General features: G+C 49.7%; 1 protein-coding gene across 1 annotated transcript in view; it reads left to right on the top strand.

Annotated features, from left to right (window-relative positions):
* Positions 1 to 22423, top strand: part of CNGB1 (cyclic nucleotide gated channel subunit beta 1) — a 66324-nt gene that overhangs the window by 41063 nt on the left and 2838 nt on the right. Inside the window, exons 15-24 of the mRNA XM_060397985.1 lie at positions 119 to 205; positions 616 to 680; positions 1509 to 1631; positions 6978 to 7119; positions 7883 to 8042; positions 10381 to 10478; positions 10573 to 10656; positions 13557 to 13675; positions 14219 to 14365; positions 21841 to 22057. Of these exons, the coding sequence (XP_060253968.1) occupies positions 119 to 205; positions 616 to 680; positions 1509 to 1631; positions 6978 to 7119; positions 7883 to 8042; positions 10381 to 10478; positions 10573 to 10656; positions 13557 to 13675; positions 14219 to 14365; positions 21841 to 22057 (1242 nt within the window). The remainder of the gene's footprint in view (positions 1 to 118; positions 206 to 615; positions 681 to 1508; positions 1632 to 6977; positions 7120 to 7882; positions 8043 to 10380; positions 10479 to 10572; positions 10657 to 13556; positions 13676 to 14218; positions 14366 to 21840; positions 22058 to 22423) is intronic.

Genomic DNA, 22423 nt, shown 5'->3' with positions numbered 1-22423 from the left:
ATGGGCATCCTGACCTTGCCTTTCCATTGAAGGTGGAGACCCCCGCCACTCACCCCATCCCACAACCCTGGGAGTTATACGCTGTTTTATACACTGTGGTGTTCTGCTGGCATTTCAGATGGACATGCTCTGCCTCTTGCCGTTGGACTTACTCTACTTGAAATTCGGTGTGAATCCCCTCCTGCGCTTGCCCCGCTGTTTGAAGGTAAGACGAGTGGGCTTCTCCATCCAAGGCCTCCAGCTCCTCTGGTGCTCTCTACTGGCGCCAACATCTTGATGCCTGGTCTAAGCAGCACTGGTGAGGCATCAGGAAAGGATGGCTGCAAGGGATGATGGGAAATTCCTTATGATTGTTAGTGCTCTTTAGCTGTGCTATGTGTTAGATATTGTTCTGGAGGCTTTACAAGTGCTTACTCCTCAATTCCATGAGGTGAGGGTTATTAGTACTAGCAACAGCTAATGGTGATGCAGGAGTCGGGCCACACGTTCAGATCCATCCTGGCTCCCCCTCCCACTGCGGGGCTGCAGAAAGAACCCTCAGTCCTGGCAGCTGTGGGGAGTGGGTGGAGAGGAGAGGGCACTGGGCCACCCCTGATGCCTTGCTTTTCCTCCCAGTATATGGCCTTCTTTGAGTTTAACAACCGCTTGGAATCCATCCTCAGCAAAGCCTATGTTTACAGGTGAGACCTCCCAACATGTGCACACACATGTCCCAGGATATTTGCAGCAAGAACAGAGCAAGACATTCTCTACCCCATCCCTTCTCCTTTCAGCATCCCCCAGCTCCCAGGCCCCCTAGCCACTACCACCCCCCGGAAGCCAGGCCTCTTCCTCATCCTTCTTTGAAGGGATGTTTGTTTTTTAAAGATCCAGGAATGTCCCGTTTCCCCCAATTGTGAGGAGGGCACATGCAGGCTGACGTGTGTGGCTGCCCTGCATATCCAGGGAGCTGGGCCTCTATTTGGTTTCAGCTCAGGAAACTGACCCCCCAAACACTCAAACATGGGTGGCAGGCTGTAGGGACACAGTGGGCCATCTTGCGGATGCCCAGGCTTGGAACACAGGACAAGCCAGGCCACGCTGGGGGACAGGGCTCCTCTTGATATCTCTCAGGGGCAGTGCTTCTCTGCATGCATGTTCTTTCTTTGCCCCCGCCCCCGCCCCATGCATTCCCCCCTCAGCTCCTCCACTTCTCCAGAATTGTCTGCACATGTAGCTCTGTGCCAGTTCTGGACCCCAGTCTTGACAACTTTCTGTTGGAGCATCACCATTCCTAGCCAGCGCAGTCTCAGTAGAGCAGCCAGTAGGCCCCGTAGTATAGCCACCGGTTCCCATGGGCCAAGTGTCTGTCGCACCAGGCAGCTGGGCAGGGCCTTGCGGCTCTGATATGGGGATCTCTGAGGGTGCTGGGAAGGGTGAGGACTAGCTTGTTCCCTGCAGCCCCCACCCCTGGGCTGAGATATCATTGCCACATTTTCCGCTGCTGCATCCGTGCCTTCCTTCTGCAGGGTTATCCGGACCACAGCCTACCTGCTCTACAGCTTGCATCTGAACTCATGTCTGTATTACTGGGCGTCGGCCTATGAGGGCCTCGGCTCCACTCACTGGGTTTACGATGGTGTGGGAAACAGGTGAGCCGCAGTCTTCCTCCTGTGTCTTAGTAATTCATGGCACCAAGGCTTCTGGAGAGGAGTCCCGCTGCCGCCATGTGGCCGGGCCACCTTGTTCCCGAGGAGCAAGTGCCAGGCCGTAGTGGGCACTTGGTCAGCTGTGGTGACAGAGACAGAGGAAGAGTTCAGGCCCAGGGGGCTGCGAGTCCCCTCAGGCAGGCCCTGCCTCACCCTGAGCTGTGCCCACAAGTGATGCAAAATGCTCTCCATCCAGCTTGTCAACACTTGGACCTCCTCCTCACACTTGCTTCTAGCTGGAGCTAGAAGAGGTGGTCTCTTGCATCCAAGGTGGTTTCTTTTTTTTCTTTTTTTGAAGATTTGTGTATTTGCTTTTGGTAGTGCTGGGTCTTCGTTGCTGCACACGGGCTTTCCCTGGTTGCGGTGAGTCGGGGGCTTCTTTCTAGTCGCAGTGAGCAGGCCTCTCATTGCGGTGGCTTCTCTTGCTTCAGAGCACAGGCTCTAGGCATGTGGGCTTAGTTACTCTGTAGCATGTGGGACTTTCCTGGTTCAGGGATCAAACCTGGGTCCCCTGCATTGGCAGGCAGATTTTTTAACCACTGGACCAGCAGGGAAATCCCAAGGTGGCTTCTTATAGAGTGGCTGTTGGTCCAGAATGTCCCCTTCTCGGGCCAAATGCTTCAGTACTTGGCCACAGTGACCTGTCGCCTTCTGAGATGGGCCTGTGGCCTGAGGGGAGCTCCCTGAGAGAGTCTGAGGGTCCAGGGCAGCCCAGCAGGCTGGAGGGGGAACCTGACATCCGCTGTGGGGTGCCATGTGTTGGGGGTGTGATCAGGGCCCAACACCCTGACACCACCACTGACCCTGCTTCTGTTCCCCTTGGCTGAACCCACCCACAGCCCTGGTCCAGAGACCATGACTCGACCATTCATTCACTCACTCACTCATTCATTCATTCATCCCCTCACAAGGGGGCAGAGAGAGGACTCAAAGGCCTTCTGTGCAAAAGGAAGAACAGAAGCTATTCATGAAATCTTGCTCTGCGACTTTGGGTAAGGCCGTTACCCTTTCTGAGACTGTTTTCTCACCTATAACATGGGGGTGGGATCGCACAGATTTCTCATGAGAAATATATAAATTAATGTGTGTAACACATCCAGCCTGTGCCTGGACAGGAGTCAGTGACCCCACTTTCTAGCTATGGTCATTCTTAAGGGGAAGCCAGCACTCCAGGAACTTAACCTAGGGTCACAAATCCCCCTTGAAGTCAGAACTGAATTTTGGGAGCTTGCTGACTTCTGAGAAGAAGCTTTCTTACTGTCCTTAAATTCTTAGAGGGGTTCATATCCCACCTGGCTAAGAAGCCATTTCCCAGGGCAGAGCCTGGCACCCATCACAGGCAGGCCTGCACGGATGGCAGGCAGAGTGGGAAAGACAGGGCTAGCCCTCTGGGGCTTCCCTGTGCCGTGAAGAGGCACACTTTCTGGCAGCATCACCCTTTTCCAAATAAAATCCTACAGCGAAACCCAAGATATGCAAAAGCACAACTCGTGAAGGAGAATGCCTCTAAAAATCCAATATCATTCATAATTATAACTTTCAAAATAGTGAGCATTTCTTGAATGCCTGCTATAGGCCAGGGGACCTAAGGACCTAAACTCTTATATATTTGGTTTCTTCATCCTGCTTTGCGTTGGCCAGGTCTGGGGCAGTATGCAGGAGTCCCCACAGGTCCAGTGGCATGGAATACTCAAGAGACCCCTAAGATGTGCCATCCATGCCAGTAGCTGGCTTCTCTAGTCAGGAAGGGCTTCAGGGAAAGCCGGAGCTATATGGATCACTCATCTTCATTCTGCTCGTGGCCCAGCAGCACCTGGCACCCAGGCAGTGCCCAACTCAGTCCCCCTAAAGGGGACTTGATTTTCTTAACTCTCAAGAAAATTAGAGATACCAAGGGAACATTTCATGCAAAGATGGGCACAATAAAGGACAGAAATGATATGGACCTAACAGAAGCACAAGATATTAAGAAGAAGTGGCAAGAATACACAGAAGAACTACACAAAAAAAGATCTTCATGACCCAGATAATCATGATAGTGTGATTACTCACCTAGAGCCAGACATCCTGGAATGCAAAGTTAAGTGGGCCTTAGGAAGCATCACTACAAACAAAACTAGTGGAGGGGATGGAATTCCAGCTGAGCTATTTCAAATCCTAAAAGATGATGCTGCAAAAATGTTGCACTCAATATGCCAGCAAATTTGGAAAACTCGGCAGTGGCCACAGGACTGGAAAAAGTCAGTTTTCATTTCAAAGAAGGGTAAGGCCAAAGAATGTTCAAACTACTGCATAATTGCGCTCATCTCACACGCTAGCAATGTAATGCTCAAAATTCTCCAAGCCAGGCTTCAACAGTATGTGAACCATACACTTCCAGATGTTCAAGCTGGATTTAGAAAAGGCAGAGGAACCAGAGATCAAATTGCCAACATCTGTTAGATCACAGAAAAGGCAAGAGAATTCTAGAAAAGCTTCTGCTTTATTGATTACGCCAAAGCCTTTGACTGTGTAGATCACAACAAACTGTGGAAAATTCTTCAAGAGATGGGAATACCAGACCACCTGACCTGCCTGCTGAGAAATCTGTATGCAGGTCAAGAAGCACAGTTAGAACCAGACATGGAGCAACAGACTGGTTCCAAATTGGGAAAGGAGTACATCAAGTCTGTATATTGTCATCCTGCTTATTTAACTTATATGCAAAGTACATCACACGACATGCCAGGCTGGATGAAGCACAAGCTAGAATCAAGATTTCCAGGAGAAATATCAATAAACTCAGATATGCAGATGACACCACCCTAATGGCAGAAAGCAAAGAACTAAAGAGCCTCTTGATGAAAGTGAAAAGGGAGAATTTAAAAGCTGGCTTAAAACTCAACATTCAAAAAACTAAGATAATGGCATCTGGTCCCATCACTTCATGGCAAATAGATGGGAAAACAATGGAAATAGTCACAGACTTTATTTTCTTGGGCTCCAAAATCACTGCAGATGGTGACTACAGCCATGAAATTAAGACGCTTGCTCCTTGGAAGAAAAAATATGACCAACCTAGACAGCATATTAAAAAGCAGAGCCATTACTTTGCCAACAAAGGTCTGTCCAGTCAAAGCTATGGATTTTCCAGTAGTCATGTATGGATGTGAGAGTTGGACTATAAAGAAAGCTGAGTGCTGAAGAATTGATGCTTTTGAACTGTGGTGTTGGAGAAGGCTCTTGAGAGTCTTTTGGACTGCAAGGAGATCAAACCAGTCCATCCTAAGGGAAACCAGTACTAAATATTCATTGGAAGGACTGATGTTGAAGCTGAAGCTCCAGTACTTTGGCCACCTGATGCAAAGAACAGAATCCTTGAGAAAGACCCTGATGCTGGGAGGGATTGGGGGCAGGAGGAGAAGGGCAGGACAGAGGATGAGATGGTTGGATGGCTGATTCAAAGGACATGAGTTTGAGTAAACTCCCAGAGTTGGTGATGGACAGGGAAGCCTGGCGTGCTGCAGTCCATCGGGTTGCAGAGTCCGACACGACTGAGCGACAGAAGGGAATTGAACTGAAAGGCTGCTTAGCATGCCCCCTGGTGGCCAGAACTGGTATGACGGGGGATTGACAGGGCAGGCCTGGCGCGTGGGTCTGAGATTTTCTTGGATCAGGTGGTAATGAGGGACGGGAAGGCCTAGCGAGAGCCTTGCCCTAGGCCTTACAGAGGCCAAGACCCCCACTACCCAACTCCCCCAAAACTTCTGCTTCTCCACCCCTCCCCCGGTACTCATTGCGCATTGACATGCCTGCCTCCACTAGATAGTGAACTTCGTGAGGGCACAGGCCAGTCTATTGTTCTCCACTGCCGGAACCAGTGACAGTGAAGGTGCTGGTAGCTGACGGTTCCTGAGGGCCCACCATGGGCCAGGTGCTCTTTTGACCTCACGTCATCCTCACAATCGCCCTGTGAAGGAGGGTCTATGGCCACGCCCCTTCCGGAGAAGGACACCGGAAGAAGGCTTGGCGAGATGGGTTACTTATGCAGCTAGAAGGTTTCAGGGCTGCGTTTGAGCCCAGGCCGTCTGTGCCGGAGCCCATGATCTAACCACAATACTGCATAAATAGCTGGTGAACGGAGCCCAGGGGAGGACCAGTTTGGGATCAATCTCGGACCAGATGATTGGCCAGTTGGATGATGATCTCCATTTCCCGGCTAAGCAGGGACCCTGGCATCATGGATGCATCAGGACACTGGGGACAGGGCAGGCTCTGGGCAGTTCCTGTGCCCTGGTGGGATGACAGAAAGTACAGGAAAGCCTGCTGAGAATGCCCTGAGTTTAGGCCCTGCTGACCTCAACCTTGCTGACCCCTGGGAGGGCACGGTCTGAAGGTCTGAACATAAGCACCTTGGTAATTAAATCCGTTTAAATAGCTATAAAGGTTTTACTTCTGTATCGATTAAGTTATTGTAAAAGCTTAAGTTTATTTTTGTAGGACTTAATGGCTAGGAATTAGAACAGTGAGGCTGCTCTGTTGGAATAATGCAAACTTGTAATTCTTAATAAACATGCAAACCTTTAAAACTCAAAATAGTGAGGGAGGGACTTCTGCTACTTTGTGATGATTTCACAAGCTTGGGCATTTCCTATGCTTTGCACCACACAGCAGGACCCCATTGGCCACGTCCCTTCCTGGTGGCTCATGCGTCTGTGCCAAGGGGTTACTGACGGTGGGTGACAGCTTAGAGAGAAGGTGACACCTGTTTTCCAGTCCCAGCCCTGGAACTTGCCAGCTGGTGACCATGGGTGTTCCCTTTCCCTTTGTGGCCCTCAGTCTCACTATCTGGTTAGTGGACAGCAGAAGAGAAGGGTCAGAAAAGGTGACCCTCGAGATCAACTTCCAATTTTGAGCTTGTTCTTGAACCTCATGATGGGAGAGCAAAGCAGAGACTGTGGACACTGGAAACATGTGGAGGGAAACTGAAGGATCCCAGGCATCAGGAGCCGGAAAGCCCTGGTTGGTTCTCTCGCCAAGTCTTCCAAGCAATCTCCAGAAGCCTCAGTTTCCACATCTGTAAATGGGGATGACAGCATGTCTCTACAGGGTTAGGGCAGAGTCACAACCAAACCACACAGCACCTGCAAACATGCTCTGTATGCTGCAGAGGGCTCTGCAGTTGGGAGAAGTTTTTTTTTCCCTTTTTTTTGCACTCATGAGCTATAAAGCTTTATATTCAAGCCAGATTGCCCAGGATCCACAGGCTGAGTTTTGATAACTAAGGTCCCCTTCTTCTTCTCTCCTCAGTTACATTCGCTGTTACTACTGGGCTGTGAAGACCCTTATCACCATCGGCGGCCTGCCCGACCCCAGGACGCTCTTTGAAATTATCTTCCAAGGTCTAAACTATTTCACAGGCGTCTTCGCTTTCTCCGTGATGATTGGACAGGTAGCTGGGCCACTAGTCTGTCCCAACCCACCTGCCTGCAGGGCCCCTCTTCCTCCCGCTGCTGCCAGGAACGTCACCGTCCATGCCTGTTCCTTTCAGACCAAGCCCAGGAAAAGAGCACTGGGCAGAGAGTCAGGAGCCTGGAGCTCTGGGATCTGTGGGGTGAAGGGGTGGTGGTGGAGGCGTAGGTCCTGCTTCCTCACTGAAGGTTCTTCTCATTTGAAATGTCAGTCTCCGGGGTATCTGGAGAGCTGGGCCTAGTAGCTTCCCGCAGAGGCTGAGGATTTGGGCTGTTCCTTTGGAGAGGAGCCCTTGGTGGATTCTAATGTGCTGGGCCCTGGCGTGAGGCTCAGCTTGTAGCAGTGCATGAGGCGCCACCAAGGGTGCTCAGTGTTGCCTTTGAGGGGTTCTGCCCCAAGGACCAGCGCACCTGGCTCACATCTCCTCCTCTGAGGGGGTCACGTTGGCACCAGAATCAGCCCAGCCCAGCGAGACCTGCCCTCTTCGTGTGGCCCCAGAGACCTAAGCCCACTGAAGGGCCAGTAGCCTCGCTCCTCCACGTCTACCCTGAAGGCAGAACATCTGGGTCAGCAAAACCTCTAAGTGTAGACATGGGTTTCCCCTCTCTCCTGATCTCTTACCAGCCCGGCAAGCGTGCACCCGGGCGCCTGTGTTACATTAATGTGCCCACAACCCATGTCCCCGAAGCCCGGCCCCACTCTGACCCAGTGGCCTCCCTGACCACCACCCTCCTGGCCCCCAGATGAGAGACGTAGTGGGGGCCGCCACCGCGGGACAGACCTACTACCGTAGCTGCATGGACAGCACCGTGAAATACATGAACTTCTACAAGATCCCCAGGTCCGTGCAGAACCGGGTCAAGACCTGGTATGAATACACCTGGCACTCCCAAGGCATGCTGGGTAAGACACGCCCCTCCACCCAGCCCCACCCCCAGTGCCCTGCCCTCTTGGGCCCTGCCCTTGTCCTCTGTCCTTGGGGCCCTGAGCATGGGGTCCTCTTTGGGCTGCAGCCCCAACACGTAAGTGAGAGATGCCTGGAGAGGCCTTGGGAGGTGCCCATTCAAAGATGGAAGTGCAGTTGGAACCAGGAAAGGAAGGACTGTCTCTGTCTCTCTCACCTTTCTTGCTCTTCGTATACAAGAAATTGCTAAGTCGTGTCTGACTGTTTTTGTGACCCCATGCACTGTAGCCTGCCAGGTTCCTCCATCCGTGGGATTTTTCAGGCAAGAATACTGGAGTGTGTTACCATTTCCTTCTCCAGGGCATCTTCCTGACCCCGGGTTCGAACCCGGGTCTCCTGCATTGCAGGCAGATTCTTTACCACTGAGCCATCAGGGAAGCCTGTATACATCAGAGAAGCATGTATACATATACATCCATACATACAATATATATTTTATAAATTTTTAAAAATTTCTTTTCAGAGCCTTTTCCATTATAGTTTACTACAATATATTTTATAGTTGTTTGTCGTGCTTTGCTTCTGAAATTGGCTAAAACAACACATGTTCATTCACTGTGGTTCAGCTTTCTTGTCAGTGATGAGGTATGCTCAGTAATTGTTGCAAAGTGAGAGAATCTTACCCATAAATTGTTTCCAAATGTAATGAAGTTCTTACCGATTCTAAATGGAATCCTTAAGGAAATTTGACATGCTAATTATATGTTAATTGACTTTTTCTCCCCCTGTTTCCTTTTTATCTTTGTGCTAAGTTGCTTCAGTCGTGTTGGACTCCTTGTGAACCTATGGACTACAGCCCTCCAGGCCCCTCTGTCCATGGGATTCTCCAGGCAAGAATACTGGAGTGGGTTGCCATGCCCTCCTCCAGGGGATCTTCTTGACTCAGGGATTGAACCTGCATCTTTTGTGTCTTCTGCATTGGCAGGGGAATTTCTTTACCACTAACACCGCCTGAGTTAGTAATTTTGTTTTTGTGCTTCCCAGGTGGCCCTACTATTAAAGCATCTGTCTGTATGCTTTTCACTTACATTTACAGTATTTTTGCCTGTAAAATCCCATGGACAGAGGAGCCTGGTGGGCTACAGTCCACAGGGTCACAGAGTCAGGTACAACTGAGCACACGTACACACATGCACATAATTTTGTTTTCAGAGCCTAGGCATCATTTTGGAAGGCTCTCAAAAGCTTGTGGACCACTGGCACAGTACCTTAGAGTCCCCCAAGACCCTCAGCAAAGTGAAAGCGCCCCCCTTCACCTCCATTGGGTTCTGTCTGGTCTCAAAGAAGCCACACTTGAGGCCCACGGTCTCCTGAGCTGGGGTTGTTGGCAAGTCTGTGGACAATGCACTTAACCATAGTAGTTTCCAAGGCATGTTCACTTCCACTGCCTCATTCCGTCCCAGTGACAGCCTTGTGACTTCAATATCATTGGCCCTTTTCACAGGGGCACATGTTAAATACCAGAGAGGGCTCTGACCTGCCCAGGGTTGCACAGACCCAGCACTTGAGCCCTAAGCTAATGTACAGTGGGCAGAGCATGGGACTGGGGTCCCAGGGTGCATCTCTGTCTCCAGTTACCAACCTTCATCATGTGCCAAGCTCTCCACTGTGCAGCATGGACTCCATGGTTTCTAGACATACTGCTCTCCCAGGATAGGTTCTGAAGTCACCGGGCCTGAGTGGGGCCTTGATTCCATCCCCCAAGCTGTGTGACTGTGGGCAAGTCACTGCCCTCCTGAGTTGTCCTTTCTTTGTCTGTGAGATGGGTTTTAGTAGTGGGCACCTCTTGGGCTGCTGGGAGAAGTTAATGAAATCGTCTTGGTAAAGCACTCTGTAAAACAGTGCCTGGCACATAGTACATCCTCCACATACTTTAGTTCTTGCAAATGCTGTTCTTATAATGTAAGTGGAGAAGACAGATCATCAGCAAGCAGCTGCACTAAAGGGTGTGATACGTGCTATGGGACAGGGACTGATAACATAATAGCTGGGTGGGAGGATGTCAAGGGAAGGCTTCCTGGAGGAGGTGACATGAGTGCTGGGTTCTGAAGCATGAGTAGGGATTAGCCAGGAAAGCAGAGGGGGTTGTTCCCAGCAGAGGGAATGGCATGGGCAAAGGCCTGGAGGCAGAGAGCATACCCTCCCAATCTGGAGTGATTCCGAGTGGTAGAGGAATGGCACACCCGGGGGCCCAGCCAGTGCAGTGTGGGCTCGGCACTGTGTGTGTGAAGGAAGGGCCTGGCCGTGCCTCTGACCCTTGCAGGGTCTCATCTGCAGATGAGTCAGAGCTGATGGTGCAGCTTCCGGACAAGATGCGGCTGGACCTTGCCATCGACGTGAACTATTCCATCGTCAGCAAAGTGGCACTCTTCCAGGTATGGCCTGCCCAATGCCCCACTCTCAGGACTCTGGAAGGCCTCGAGCCCATGCCCTCCTCTAAATGGCTCCTTCCCCTCCTCTCGGGGCCAGGGCTGTGACCGGCAGATGATCTTTGACATGCTGAAGAGGCTGCGCTCTGTCGTCTACCTGCCCAACGACTACGTGTGCAAGAAGGTGAGTGGCCGGGGCGGCTGCGGCAGCCCCCGCCCATCGGAGCTGGGCTGGAGGGCCCCCCTGGGAAGGTGGTGAGGTTTGCAGGTGCGGGCAGAGTGGAATTGCTGGGAGGAGAGGCGGGTGGCAAGCTGACCCCAGGGCTCCTGGCTTGCTTGGCAGGAGGAGCTCCGGGCACAAGCTCAGATGTGTCTCAGCCTGGCTCCTTCCTCATAGGACCATGGGGACCAGGATGAGAAACCCCACTTTACAGAAGAGGAAAGTGAGGAGCCAAAAGAGGGTCAGGGTCTTGACTGTGTACATGGAACTGCTTCCGGGGTCTTGGTCTTCCTGTCAGGAAAATGGGGCTGAACAGGGGAGGGATAGGTCAGAGGTTGCAAACTGATGGTCCTTGGCAAGGAGCCAGCCCACAGTGTCTCATGGGTTGTTTCCTCCCCACATACCCGGATTAATCTAAAAATAAAGTTTTGAATAGTCTCCAACCTGTCAAAAATGGGAAGGTTTCAGGAATTCCCTGGTGGTTAGCATGTGGTATTTCCACTCCTGTGACCTAGGTTCAATCCTTGGTTAGGGAACTAGGATCCTGTCAGCTGTGCAGTACAGCCAAAAAAAAAAAAAAAAGGAAAGTTTTACATAAAAATCCATATTTCCAGATTTCTGGCTGAAAACAGAAAATTGACCAGCACTGAGCCCCACTTTGCCAAACAGCAAGAGTCCTCTGGAGTGGAGAAGGGAATGGCTCTGAAGAGATGCCCCATGCCCCTCTACTCCCGACTGCCCTGCTGGCTCCCTTCTCTCCTTTATGTCACCTGCCTGATCCTGAGGAACATATGGATTCGAATCCCAGGGCTAGACAGTCTCTAAGGCCCTTCTGCTCCCATTTTTTGGGATTTAAGGTGAGACTGAGGTCACTTGGTGACTGAGTGTTCAGGGTAGGGGAGCAGGAACCAGATTTCAGAGCTGTTGATAAGGCTTGGTGTGTGTATGGGGGTGGAAATATTGCTCAAGACCCCCCTGCAAGACTCAGGAGCCCCCAGCCCCAGAAGGGCCCTGACTCCAAGTTGCATGCTGCAGAACAGCATACACCTGGAAGCAAAGAGCTGAAAGAAGAGGGGCAAGGATGCTGTAAATGGCTGAGAATTCAAAGCTGCGGCCTTCAAGGCCAAGAGAGGTTTGGGAGCTTGACACTGGAGCCACTTCCTAGCTGTGCAGCCTTGGGGCAGTAGCTTGCCCTCTCTGAATCTCTTTTCATAGGTAAAGTAGGGATATTAATGGTATCTCCCTCATGGGGTGGTTGTGAGAATTAAAATATATGAGCATATGGAGTTTGGCACCGTGGCTGGCAGAACTGGTGCCATTGCTGTAGCTGGTATCCTCGTGGGTAACGTAGACTTGACTTTGGATGAGAAAGAGTGAATCAGATTGTTGGGGAGTTTGCGGAGGAAGCGGAACACCTGGTGAACATGTGTGAATGGTGCCCTCTGCCGACAGGTTTTATTCTGTGACAATCTCACTGAGACACACCCCCTAGGCCACCCCTGGGCTGCTTAGTGACATGAGGGTGAATGCTTTAGACACCTCACATTTCAGCCCCTTGTCAAATTGGACTCTGAAACAGGGGAAGGAGACTTTATTCTTTTTTTGTTAAGAAGGCCATGCATGTGTGAGATGCCCAAGAGACATTTGTCAAATGAATCAAAAGCAAAAGCCACTTACCTGTCCTTGGTTTCTGTCTCTCCTTAAACACGCCAGGTATGACCAATAGGTAGCTGCCCAGGGTGATGGCCTCTGAGGGCATGGGGATTAGAAGATGCTTGGCAGACTGGATATTTCTGATTGTAGTCTGAAGCAAGTCATTCATTCATTCCTTTGGTTTAATTTGGGACTAAGACTAAATTGTATCAGTCTGCTAGGGCTGCCATAGCAAAGTACCACAAACACAATGGCTTTAACGACAGAAACGCATTGACTCACAATTCTGGAGGCCAGAAGTCCAAGGTCCAAGTGGCAGTGGGGTAGGTGCCTTCTGAGAACAGTGAGCGAAGGATCTCCTGACTGTCTCCTCCCTGTGTCTCTTCACACCACCTTCCCTGTGTGCCTGACTTTGTACCCAAAGGCCCCTTCATAAGGACACCAGTCCTGTTGGGTTAGGGGCTCCCCCAACTCCAGCACGACCTCATCTTCACTTAATTCTTTACATCTCTGATGATCCTTTTTCCAAATAAGGTCACATTCTGAGGAGCTGGGTGCTAGGACTGCAACATATGAATTTGTGGGGGCACTCGGTTCAACAAGTAACAGCCATGAGCTCTGGAACCAGACTGCCTGGGTTCAAATCCCGGCTCTGCCTTGCTGAACTTTGGGACCTTGGGCAGAGTTCCTACCTCGAGGGCTGTTGAGGACTAAGTGGTCTCAGCCACATAAAGCACCTAGAGCAGCACCTGGCACAGAGAAGTGACAGGTAAATGCTGGCCATTCTCATTCATGCTGTCATTCCCATGTCGGTTAGCAAATGCCTCCCGAGCACCTGATAGGATGCGGGGGAGTCACGGTATCAGCCGATTGTGTGACCAGTGTGAGCTTTTCCTTGCCTCGGGGCCCTCTATGGTGTGCACAGTTGGGAATCTGCCAAATACTCCTACACCTAGGCCTCCTTATCTAGCACTTTCCATCATACCACTAGGTCCCTACCATAATCCTGCCAGTTAGGCAGGCTGGCAGGGTGGGGGTGGTCACTCTCCCCAGTCCACAGATGGAGAGACTGACGCCCCCGAGGGGAACCACACGCCAAGTCAGCGGAAGGGCCGGTCCACCGAGCTGTGCCACCAGCGTCTGGGCCCAGCCCTGCTGCTTCTGTGGTCGCCTTTGGTGATGACGGGGGGACCGCCTCTTCTCTGTTTCAGGGGGAGATAGGCCGGGAAATGTACATCATCCAGGCGGGGCAGGTGCAGGTCTTGGGTGGCCCGGATGGGAAATCGGTGCTGGTGACGCTGAAGGCTGGATCTGTGTTCGGAGAAATAAGGTCAGAGTGGGGTGAGACGAGGGTCCTGGGCAAAGGCTGGGGAAGGGGTGTGATCAGTCGGGGGGACCACGTCCCCAGGGGCCCTTTGGTGGGCCTGAGGAAACCACGGTGCTGGCTGCACTGGCACTTGCTGGCATGTGAGAGAGGCGGGCTGATACCCACCAGGGTATAGAAATTGACAGGAGGCCAGAGAAGAAACCAGGCGAGGCTTTATTGGGGCCCTGGCCGCTCCGGAGGGAGAAAGAACAAGCAAAAGTTTCCCTTGCTCACTTGCTCCCTAAGGTGGGGTTGGGGAGTGAGCTGGTTTCTTATATGGGCTCAAGGTAGAGGTGTGTTCAGGGGTTGGGCTAGGGTATCAAGGAAGAGACGTTTGTCCAGATGCAAGCATTGCAGCCCTGCAGTAAAGGGCCCCAGGTCCCAGCCTGTCTCAGGCCCAGCTCTCGCCCACCTGAGGCCATCATGGATAGGGGTGGAAATGAAGATGCTGGTGTGATCAAAACCACAGCCTTGAAGGGCCTCACCTCCCTCTTGTCTCTGCCCCAGCTTGCTGGCTGTTGGGGGCGGGAACCGGCGCACAGCTAACGTGGTGGCCCATGGGTTTACCAACCTCTTCATTCTGGATAAGAAGGACCTGAATGAAATTCTGGTGCATTATCCTGAGTCTCAGAAGTTGCTCCGCAAGAAGGCCAGGTACATTTTTTTTAATTAAAAAAAAAATCCATATAGACTTTAATATGCATTTTTCTTAAGGACTCAGACTTTCTTTTACATAACTGTGGTACCTTTCTCAAAGTTAGGAAATTGGAGATTGAAACAATACTGTTATCTCATCTCTAATCCATAGTCTAATTTTGCTAATTGTTCCAAGAGGGTCTTTTATAGCTTTTCTTTTCTTCTTTTCTATTCCTGGATCCCCTTTGCAGGACGTTGCCATGTTCGTGTCCTCTGGTCCCAGATCTTTATTGATCTTAAGAGGACAGGCTAGTTATTTTGCAGAATGCTGCTGCTGCTGCTAAGTCGCTTCAGTCATGTCCAACTCTGTGTGACCCCATAGACGGCAGCCCATCAGGCTCCCCCGTCCCTGGGATTCTCCAGGCAAGAGTACTGGAGTGGGGTGCCATTGCCTTCTCCAATCATGAAAGTGAAAAGTGAAAGTGAAGTCGCTCAGTCATGTCCAGCTGTTAGCGACCCCATGGACTGCAGCCTACCAGGCTCCTCCATCCATGGGATTTTCCATGGATGTACTGGAGTGGGGTGCCATCCTACCCCTCCATTAAGTTTTTTGAAAAGCTTTATTTATTCATTCATGGCTGTGCTGGGTCTTCACTGCTGCACACATGCTTTCTCTGACTGTGGCCAGCAGGGGCTTCTCTCTGCTTGCAGTGCTCAGGCTTCTCATTGCAGTGGCTTCTCTGATGGGAGCGTGGGTTAGAGCGCTGGCTCAGTAGTTGTGGCACACAGGCTTAGCTGCTCAATGGCATGTGGGCCAGGGATTGAACCCACCTCCCCTGCACTGGCAGGCAGACTCTTACCACTGAGCCACCAGGGAAGTCCCCTCCATGTAAGTTTACATGATGTTAATGTTTTCTCATCATTATCTTCAGGTTCTGCGTTTGAGGCAGAAATTACTGTGAAGTGATGTTGTGTCCTCAGCACAGCATGTTGAGAGGCACGTGGAGCTGCTTTCTCACTATACTGATGATTTTCACTCTGATCACTGGTTAAATCTTCCACACGTTGAAGTTACTATTTCCCTCTAAGTAATGAGAGAGAAGTCAAGACGATGTAGATTTCCTGTTCCTCATCATGCTTTCACTTACTACTTTCAGCCTCCAATGAAGGTTCCCTGCAATGATGGCCATGATGGTTGCGAATAGTGATTTTCTGTCTCCATCATGCCTTCTGCGTTTATTAACTAGTGTCCTACTATATGGAAGAACTTCCTTTCCTTTCCCATTTATGTCTTCATTTATCTATTTACAAAGATACAGATTTGCTTTATTCCATGAATGCCCTGTTACAGTCATGGTTTTGATGCTCCAGTTGTTCCAGACTGGCCACTGGACACCTCTTCAGGCTGGGTGTAGTGAACTTTTGTTACGTCCCTGTTATATTTTAGCACTTCTTTGCTTATAGGCATAAGAAGTTGCCCTAGATTCATCTTATACTTTCCCTGCTGCATCCCTGGAAATGGTCATTTCTCCAAGGAGGCTTGCTTCCTTTTAGAAGGGAATGGTTTTCAGAAACTAAGGTCTGAATACTCCCTGGTAGCTCAGCTGGTAAAGAGTCTGCCTGCAGTGCAGGAGACCCCGGTTCAATTCCTGGGTTGGGAAGATCCCCTGGAGAAGGGATAGGCTACCCACTTCAGTATTCTTGGGCTTCCCTGGTGGCTCAGATGGTAAAGAATCTGCCTGCAATGCTGGAGACCTGGGTTTGATCCCTGGGTTGGGAAGATCCCCTGGGGAAGGGAACAGCTACCCGCTCCAGTATTCTTGGGCTTCCCTGGTGGCTCAGATGGTAAAGAATCTGCCTGCAATGCAGGAGACCTGGGTTTGATCCCTGGGTTGGGAAGATCCCCTGGGGAAGGGAACAGCTACCCGCTCCAGTATTCTTGCCTGGAGAATTCCATGGACTGTATAGTCATGGGGTCACAAAGAGTCGGACATGACTGAGTGACTTTCACTCACTCACTCACTCATTGCTTCTGGGTTGCTACTAGGCCTTCACAGTGGATAGAGCTGGGAAATATACCCACATGTACAGCTGGAAAATACCCACATGTACATTTTTGTGTATAAATGCAAATATATACATATATGTACATCATATACATAAACATCAACATCTTTTTTTGTCTGTGTCTATCTATATCTCTATTTCCATCTAACAATTTCGATCTAGTATCACTGAGTTCATTCTAATCTCCTTTTACAGATTTGTAAATTTCTTTTTCAACACTGAGAAATTTGACTCCCTTTATCCTCATTACATTTATTCATTTGTTCTATCCTACAGTATAATGTAGTCCCAGAATTCCTATCCCACACTATTGGAAAGAAGAAAGCCTTAAGTAGAGAGTAGTTCTTTCTGTCTTTGGCCTGAGTACCTATGATATACATGTTGTATTCAGAGTTGTTTGGATTGATTCTCTGTTTTCTTTCCTTTGCTGTGATTGTTCTGTTCATTTGAAGTACAGCTAGGTTCATATGTCTCAGTTTTCATTTCATTTTAGTGTTCCCCCACTTTGATCTTTGTTGATTTTATGTGTTTGGAATATGTAGAACATTAACATGGCAGAAGTCTACAGAACAGTACACTCAGAGTCCCAAACACCCCTCCTTGTTGCCACCCTCCCTCTACAAGAGCCTAATCTCATTAGTTTCTGCTTTTCTCTTCCTGTGTTTCTTTTTGCAAAAATAGGAAGATTCGTGACCATTTTGTTATTTCCCTTTCTGTCTTACACAAAGGGTAGCATACTGTAGATTCTCTTTTGCACCTGACTTGACATTTTTCATGTGACAATAAATCCCAGAAAACATTCTCTGTGAGTCTACAGACAGCTTCCTTGTTCCTTTTGACAACTGCAAAACATTCCTATGAATGGGCATGTAGGCTAGTTCCAATATTTTTCAGTTATAGATAGTACTGCAATGAATAAGCTCATGCATGCGTATTTTGTATTGTTGGGGGATTTTGTTTGGTTTTTTTTTGGCTGTGCTGTGCAGCTTGTGGGATCTTAGTTTCTCAGCCAGGGACTGAACCCTGCCCCCGGCAGTGAAAGCCTGGAATCCTAACCACTGGATTGCTAGGGAATCCCCTGGAATAGGTAAGAAAAGCAGTTGTTTTGCTTTCAAACCCAGAAGATCAGGTTTTTAATTGAGCAATGGATGCAGCTTGATGTGGTGGAAAACAGACTTGGGAGAGTGATAGGATTCAAATGCTGTCTGTGTGCAGTACTGGCTGCGTGACCTCGGAAAAGTTGTTTTCCTTTCTGCTCTCAGTTTCTCCACTGGAAAACAAGGGTGATCACTTTGTTGTGGAGCCAATTAAATAAAAACAGTGTACGCGAAAGTCTCCAGCAGGGGGCCCAGCACACAAGAGAGCTCAGTATATGTTAATAATAATGATTGTTCCTCTTTATCCATTAAATTTTCTCTATAATTTTCCATGGGATAATACCTTTTAAATCCACCTATCTGGTATTTCCTCCCATAGCTTTTATCATATATTCATATTTTCCATTTCAGTCACCAAGAAGAAACTACACCAAGAGTGATCATGATCCAGGGAAAAAACTCACCAGTATCCATTCATACAGCACAATAGTTTATTGAGCTGATATGCCGAGGCCCTGGGGACACAGCAGAGACCAAACAAAGCTTACGTTCTAGCGGGGGAGACCAATAGTGGTGATGTGTCAGCTGGAGATAAAGGCCATAAGGAAATAAAAAAGCCACCTGAGGAGACAGAGGTAATGGAGGGAGCTATGTGAGATAAGTTGGTCAGGGAGAGTCATTCTGAGGACATGGCACTTCAGCGGAGACCTGCCCGGAGTGAAGGAGTGAGCTGCCTACACGGAAAAGCATGCCAAACAGAGGGAACAGCATGTGCGAAGGTTCAGAGGAGGCACAGACTTGGTGTTGCACAGAGACGAGCAACAAAATGAGCATAGGTTGTTATGGGGTGGGAGGAGTGGAAGGGTGAGATTGGGTAGGGTCTTGTAGGGGAAGTCTCATCTATAGCTTTAGTTTTTAGTCTGAGGGAGACGGGAGCTATGCAGGGTTTTACACTGCCGAGTAACTTGCTGTGACTTAAGTTTTTAATGAAATCCCTTTGGCAGCTCCCAGATGAGTGGAAGCAGTGTCAACCTTAGAGCATAATACAGACAAGGCGCTGGGGTCTCCTGGGGAAGGAAGCTGCCCCATAACTCATCTTACCTGGCTGCTCACAGAGCAGCCACCAGGCCCTTCCAATGGCTGGTCTCCCTGAGCTTCGGCCAAAGAAACAGGAAATAAAAATAAAGTCAATTAACATATAAGTAGCATATTCAAATTTTGCCAAGTCTGCCTGCTTCACTCTACTCTCCTGAGAGAGAGTCAACCCTCATTATTCATCGATTCTGTATGTGCAATTCACCTACTCACTAAAATTCATTCATAACCCCCAAATCAATACTCAAAGGCTTATAGGGACATTCGCAGACGTGTGCCCAGCGGCAAAAATTTGAGTCACTGGAAGTACGCTTTCCAGCTAAACTGAAGAAGGTGACACTCTGCCTTCTTCTTTCAGCTCAGATTGTGAACAAGTGTCTTTCTGTGGCCCACTTCACACCATGTTTTTCACATTTCTGTGAATTTTCTTGGTGATTTCGCTGTTAAAATGGCCCCAGTAGTGCTGAAGTGAGGGCTCGTGTTTCCACGTACAGGCCTGAGTCACAGAGCCATGTTCGTTGTAAATGAATCTACAGTATTAAATAAGACGTCTTTAAAATAGACACCACACACACACACAAGACCATGTTACAAAATGATCATTTGATGAAAATGTCATGTTGAGTGGCTCACAGGAACCAAATCCTGTATTTTCCCGAAAGGCCATTGCTCAGTAGTCACTCATTCTGTGTCTGCAGATACTTGACAGAGCTTAACTACCGCGGGTAATGATAACCGACTTTAAGTCTGAGAACGGGCACCAGGTTCCCCCTCCCCTCCCCTTCCCTTCCTGCCCCCCTGCCAGAGGAGCGTGCCTCAGAAAAGCCATGCTTAGAGCTGTCATCCCATCCCTCCACCTTGCTTAGGTGTGGGTTTGGGGGTCCCACAGAGGCCTCGCTCCTGGCTGTGCCTGCAGTGGGCTGGCCAGAGGCAACCAGAGAGGAGGAGGAGGGGCTGTTGGGCCATGCCGCACAGAGTGGGCGGTGACACGGCTCTTCAGAGGCTGCTTCTCTGGGCAGGCAAGCTTCAGGAGAGAGGTAGGGGGTCACAGATGAACTCTGCCCACCCAAGGAGAGATGGGGCTGAGAACCACAGGGCCTGGGGATGTCTGAGTTGGTGAGAGCCCCACGTGGGATTCTGTCCAAGCTGCCCACTTTACAGATGGGGCACCCAAGGCCCCAAAGATGTGGGATGCTCCGCTCTCTGACTCGGCCACTCCAAGAAATGAGGCAACAAGGTCTCATGCATGCTGCTCTCTCCAGGGGTGAATTATACAGTAATTATAGTGAAACGCATGTCAGCTGAAAATGAGGATAAATTTCCTTAATCTGGAAATGTCCCAGAAGTTAGCTCAATGTTTCAAAACAGAGACAGCCGTTAGCAGTCAGCAAAGGTCCTGTAGCTGCTGCCGCCAATGTCATTTGAGTACCACACTGAGCCTTCCCACGGACTGCCGTGCTGTGAATTATGGACTCAGATAACACAGGTGACAGTGCCAGGCCTGGAAGAGGCCCCTCATGATTACTGTGTTTGCGGCCTCCCAGGGGAGCCCAGCTAGACAATGCAAGTCTTGGGCAATTAATATCAATATGCACTATTTAAATCCATTGTGTCTGATTAGATAAGCAACTAGTAATGGCCTCATTTTTAAACAAACAAGTTTTGCTGGACCCCTGATGAATAAATTTGCCAATTAGTCGCCTAGGCCCGCTAGATTGCAGGCGAAACTCATTTGTTCTTGAGCCAAACCACTCACCACATATCAGTAGCATGAACAATTCCTTAGAAAAGGCCAGGGCTCTCTTTGATGAAACATTCTTTCCTTATTTAGAGAAGCAGAGTGGTATATTGCATTGAGATCTGGGTTGTAATTCTGTCTCTGCCACCTCTTGCAACCGTGGGCATGTCACTCATTTCATGCTGAGCCTCAGTTTCCCCTGTTCTTTTAGGTACAATAATCCCTCTGGCCAGCACACTGCAGGCACAGCCAGGAGCGAGGCCTCTGTAGGATCCTCAAACTCACACCTACCCTGTGGAGTATTGTCACAGAGTATTGTGATATTCCTTTGTAATCATTAAGACATGGGGTGCTGGGGTCAAAGGCATGGGTTTGAATTTCAACTCTGCTACTTCCCAGCTGGGTGGCCTTGGGAAAATTACTCACCCCCTCTGGGCTTCCATATCCTCATTTGAAATGAGGGAGACTAATAGGACCTTCCTGTGAGGATTAGTGCCAGGATTATTCTGATAAAGAACAGAGAGTGGATCAGTTATCTATTGTGGCATAACAATGTTACCACAAATGGAGTGGCTTAAAACCATGCATATTTATTATTGCAGAGTTTCTAGGGATCAGAAGTCTGGGGACAGTTGAGGTGTGTCCAGTACAAGGCAGTCATCAAGATGTGGGCCAGAGCTGGGTCTTACCTCAAGTCTCAACTAGGGAAGAATCTTCTTCTGAGGTCCCACAGTTGTTGATTGAATTCAGTTCCTCGTGGCTGTGGGACTGGGGGCAGCTTCTAGTGAGTCATTGGACAGTGGCTGCCCTCAGGTTTAGGCCTCCCCCAACATGACTGCTTACTTCATCAAAGCCAGCAGGGGAAAGAGTCTTCTTGCAGGACAGAGGCCACAATCCTGTGTGACCTACATTCACAAAAACGACATTTGATCTCCCTGGTTGTATTCCATTGGTTGAAAGCAAGTCACATGTCCCACCACACTCGAAGCGGGTCGCACAGAGGTGTGAACACCAGGAAAGGGGATCACAGGGATCACCAGAGAATTCCTGCCTGTTAAGGTCTGAGCACACAGCCTGACACATAGAGACACTCAGTGTTGATGATGGTGATGGTGATGATGGTGAAATGACAAGCCAAAGAAGGAGAAGCAAGAAGCTTGGGCTCTTTTTCCTCTGGGATTCCTTATATTTCCAATTCCTTATATTAAAGTATCCTGCATCATTTCCTGTGTAACCTCAGAAAAGTCACCCAACCCCTCTGAGCCTCATCTATAAAGTACAGGCAGTAAGACCCCACATCATTATGATTGTTCTGATTGTTCAGTGAGATGTGATGTCCCAAGCAACACTGTGCTGGGCTCAGAAAAGGACTTCAGAACTGTCAGCCAAACCAGCCTGCATCACACAACTCAGCTAAAGGGCTCTGCCTGAATGAGTGAGGCTTCGTTCTCTCCCAGAGCTTGCCAGTGACGTTAGCGGATGCTGCTTTCTTTCAGGCGAATGCTGAGAAATAACAACAAGCCCAAGGAGAAGAGTGTGCTTATTCTCCCTCCGCGGGCAGGCACCCCCAAGCTCTTCAATGCCGCCCTGGCTGCAGCAGGAAAGATGGGTGCCAAGGGAGGCAAAGGTGGCAAGCTTGCCCTCCTCAGGGCCCGACTCAAGGAGCTGGCCGCGCTGGAGGCAGCCGCCAGACAGCAGCAGTTGCTGGAACAGGTAATGCAGCTGGAGACCCAGCCACCTGGGCCATTTTAACCACGTGCCAGGGAAAAGGCCTCAGGACCCAGGTGTTCCACTGTAGGGACTATTTTTCCTTCTTTGTATCAGTCTGGATTCATTGGTTGCAAGTGACAGAAATGCAACTGACAGTGCAAGCTCAAATTAGCTTGAAAAACAGGGAATTTACTGGAGCAGGTCACTGAAAGGTTCAGGCACGCCTGGATCTACCAGTTCAGATCATGCCAATAGGATGAGATCTGCCATCTTGTCACCTCTGCTTCCCTGGCGGGTGGCTCCATCCCCAGGCAGGGCCCCAAGGGCTTAAGATGACACCTCTAAGGTTACATCCTCCTGGCTGAGCAA

Source organism: Ovis aries, chromosome 14, assembly GCF_016772045.2.
Source record: "Ovis aries strain OAR_USU_Benz2616 breed Rambouillet chromosome 14, ARS-UI_Ramb_v3.0, whole genome shotgun sequence".
Classification (NCBI taxonomy): Eukaryota; Metazoa; Chordata; class Mammalia; order Artiodactyla; family Bovidae; genus Ovis; species Ovis aries.
This window is presented reverse-complemented; position numbering and strand designations above follow the sequence as displayed.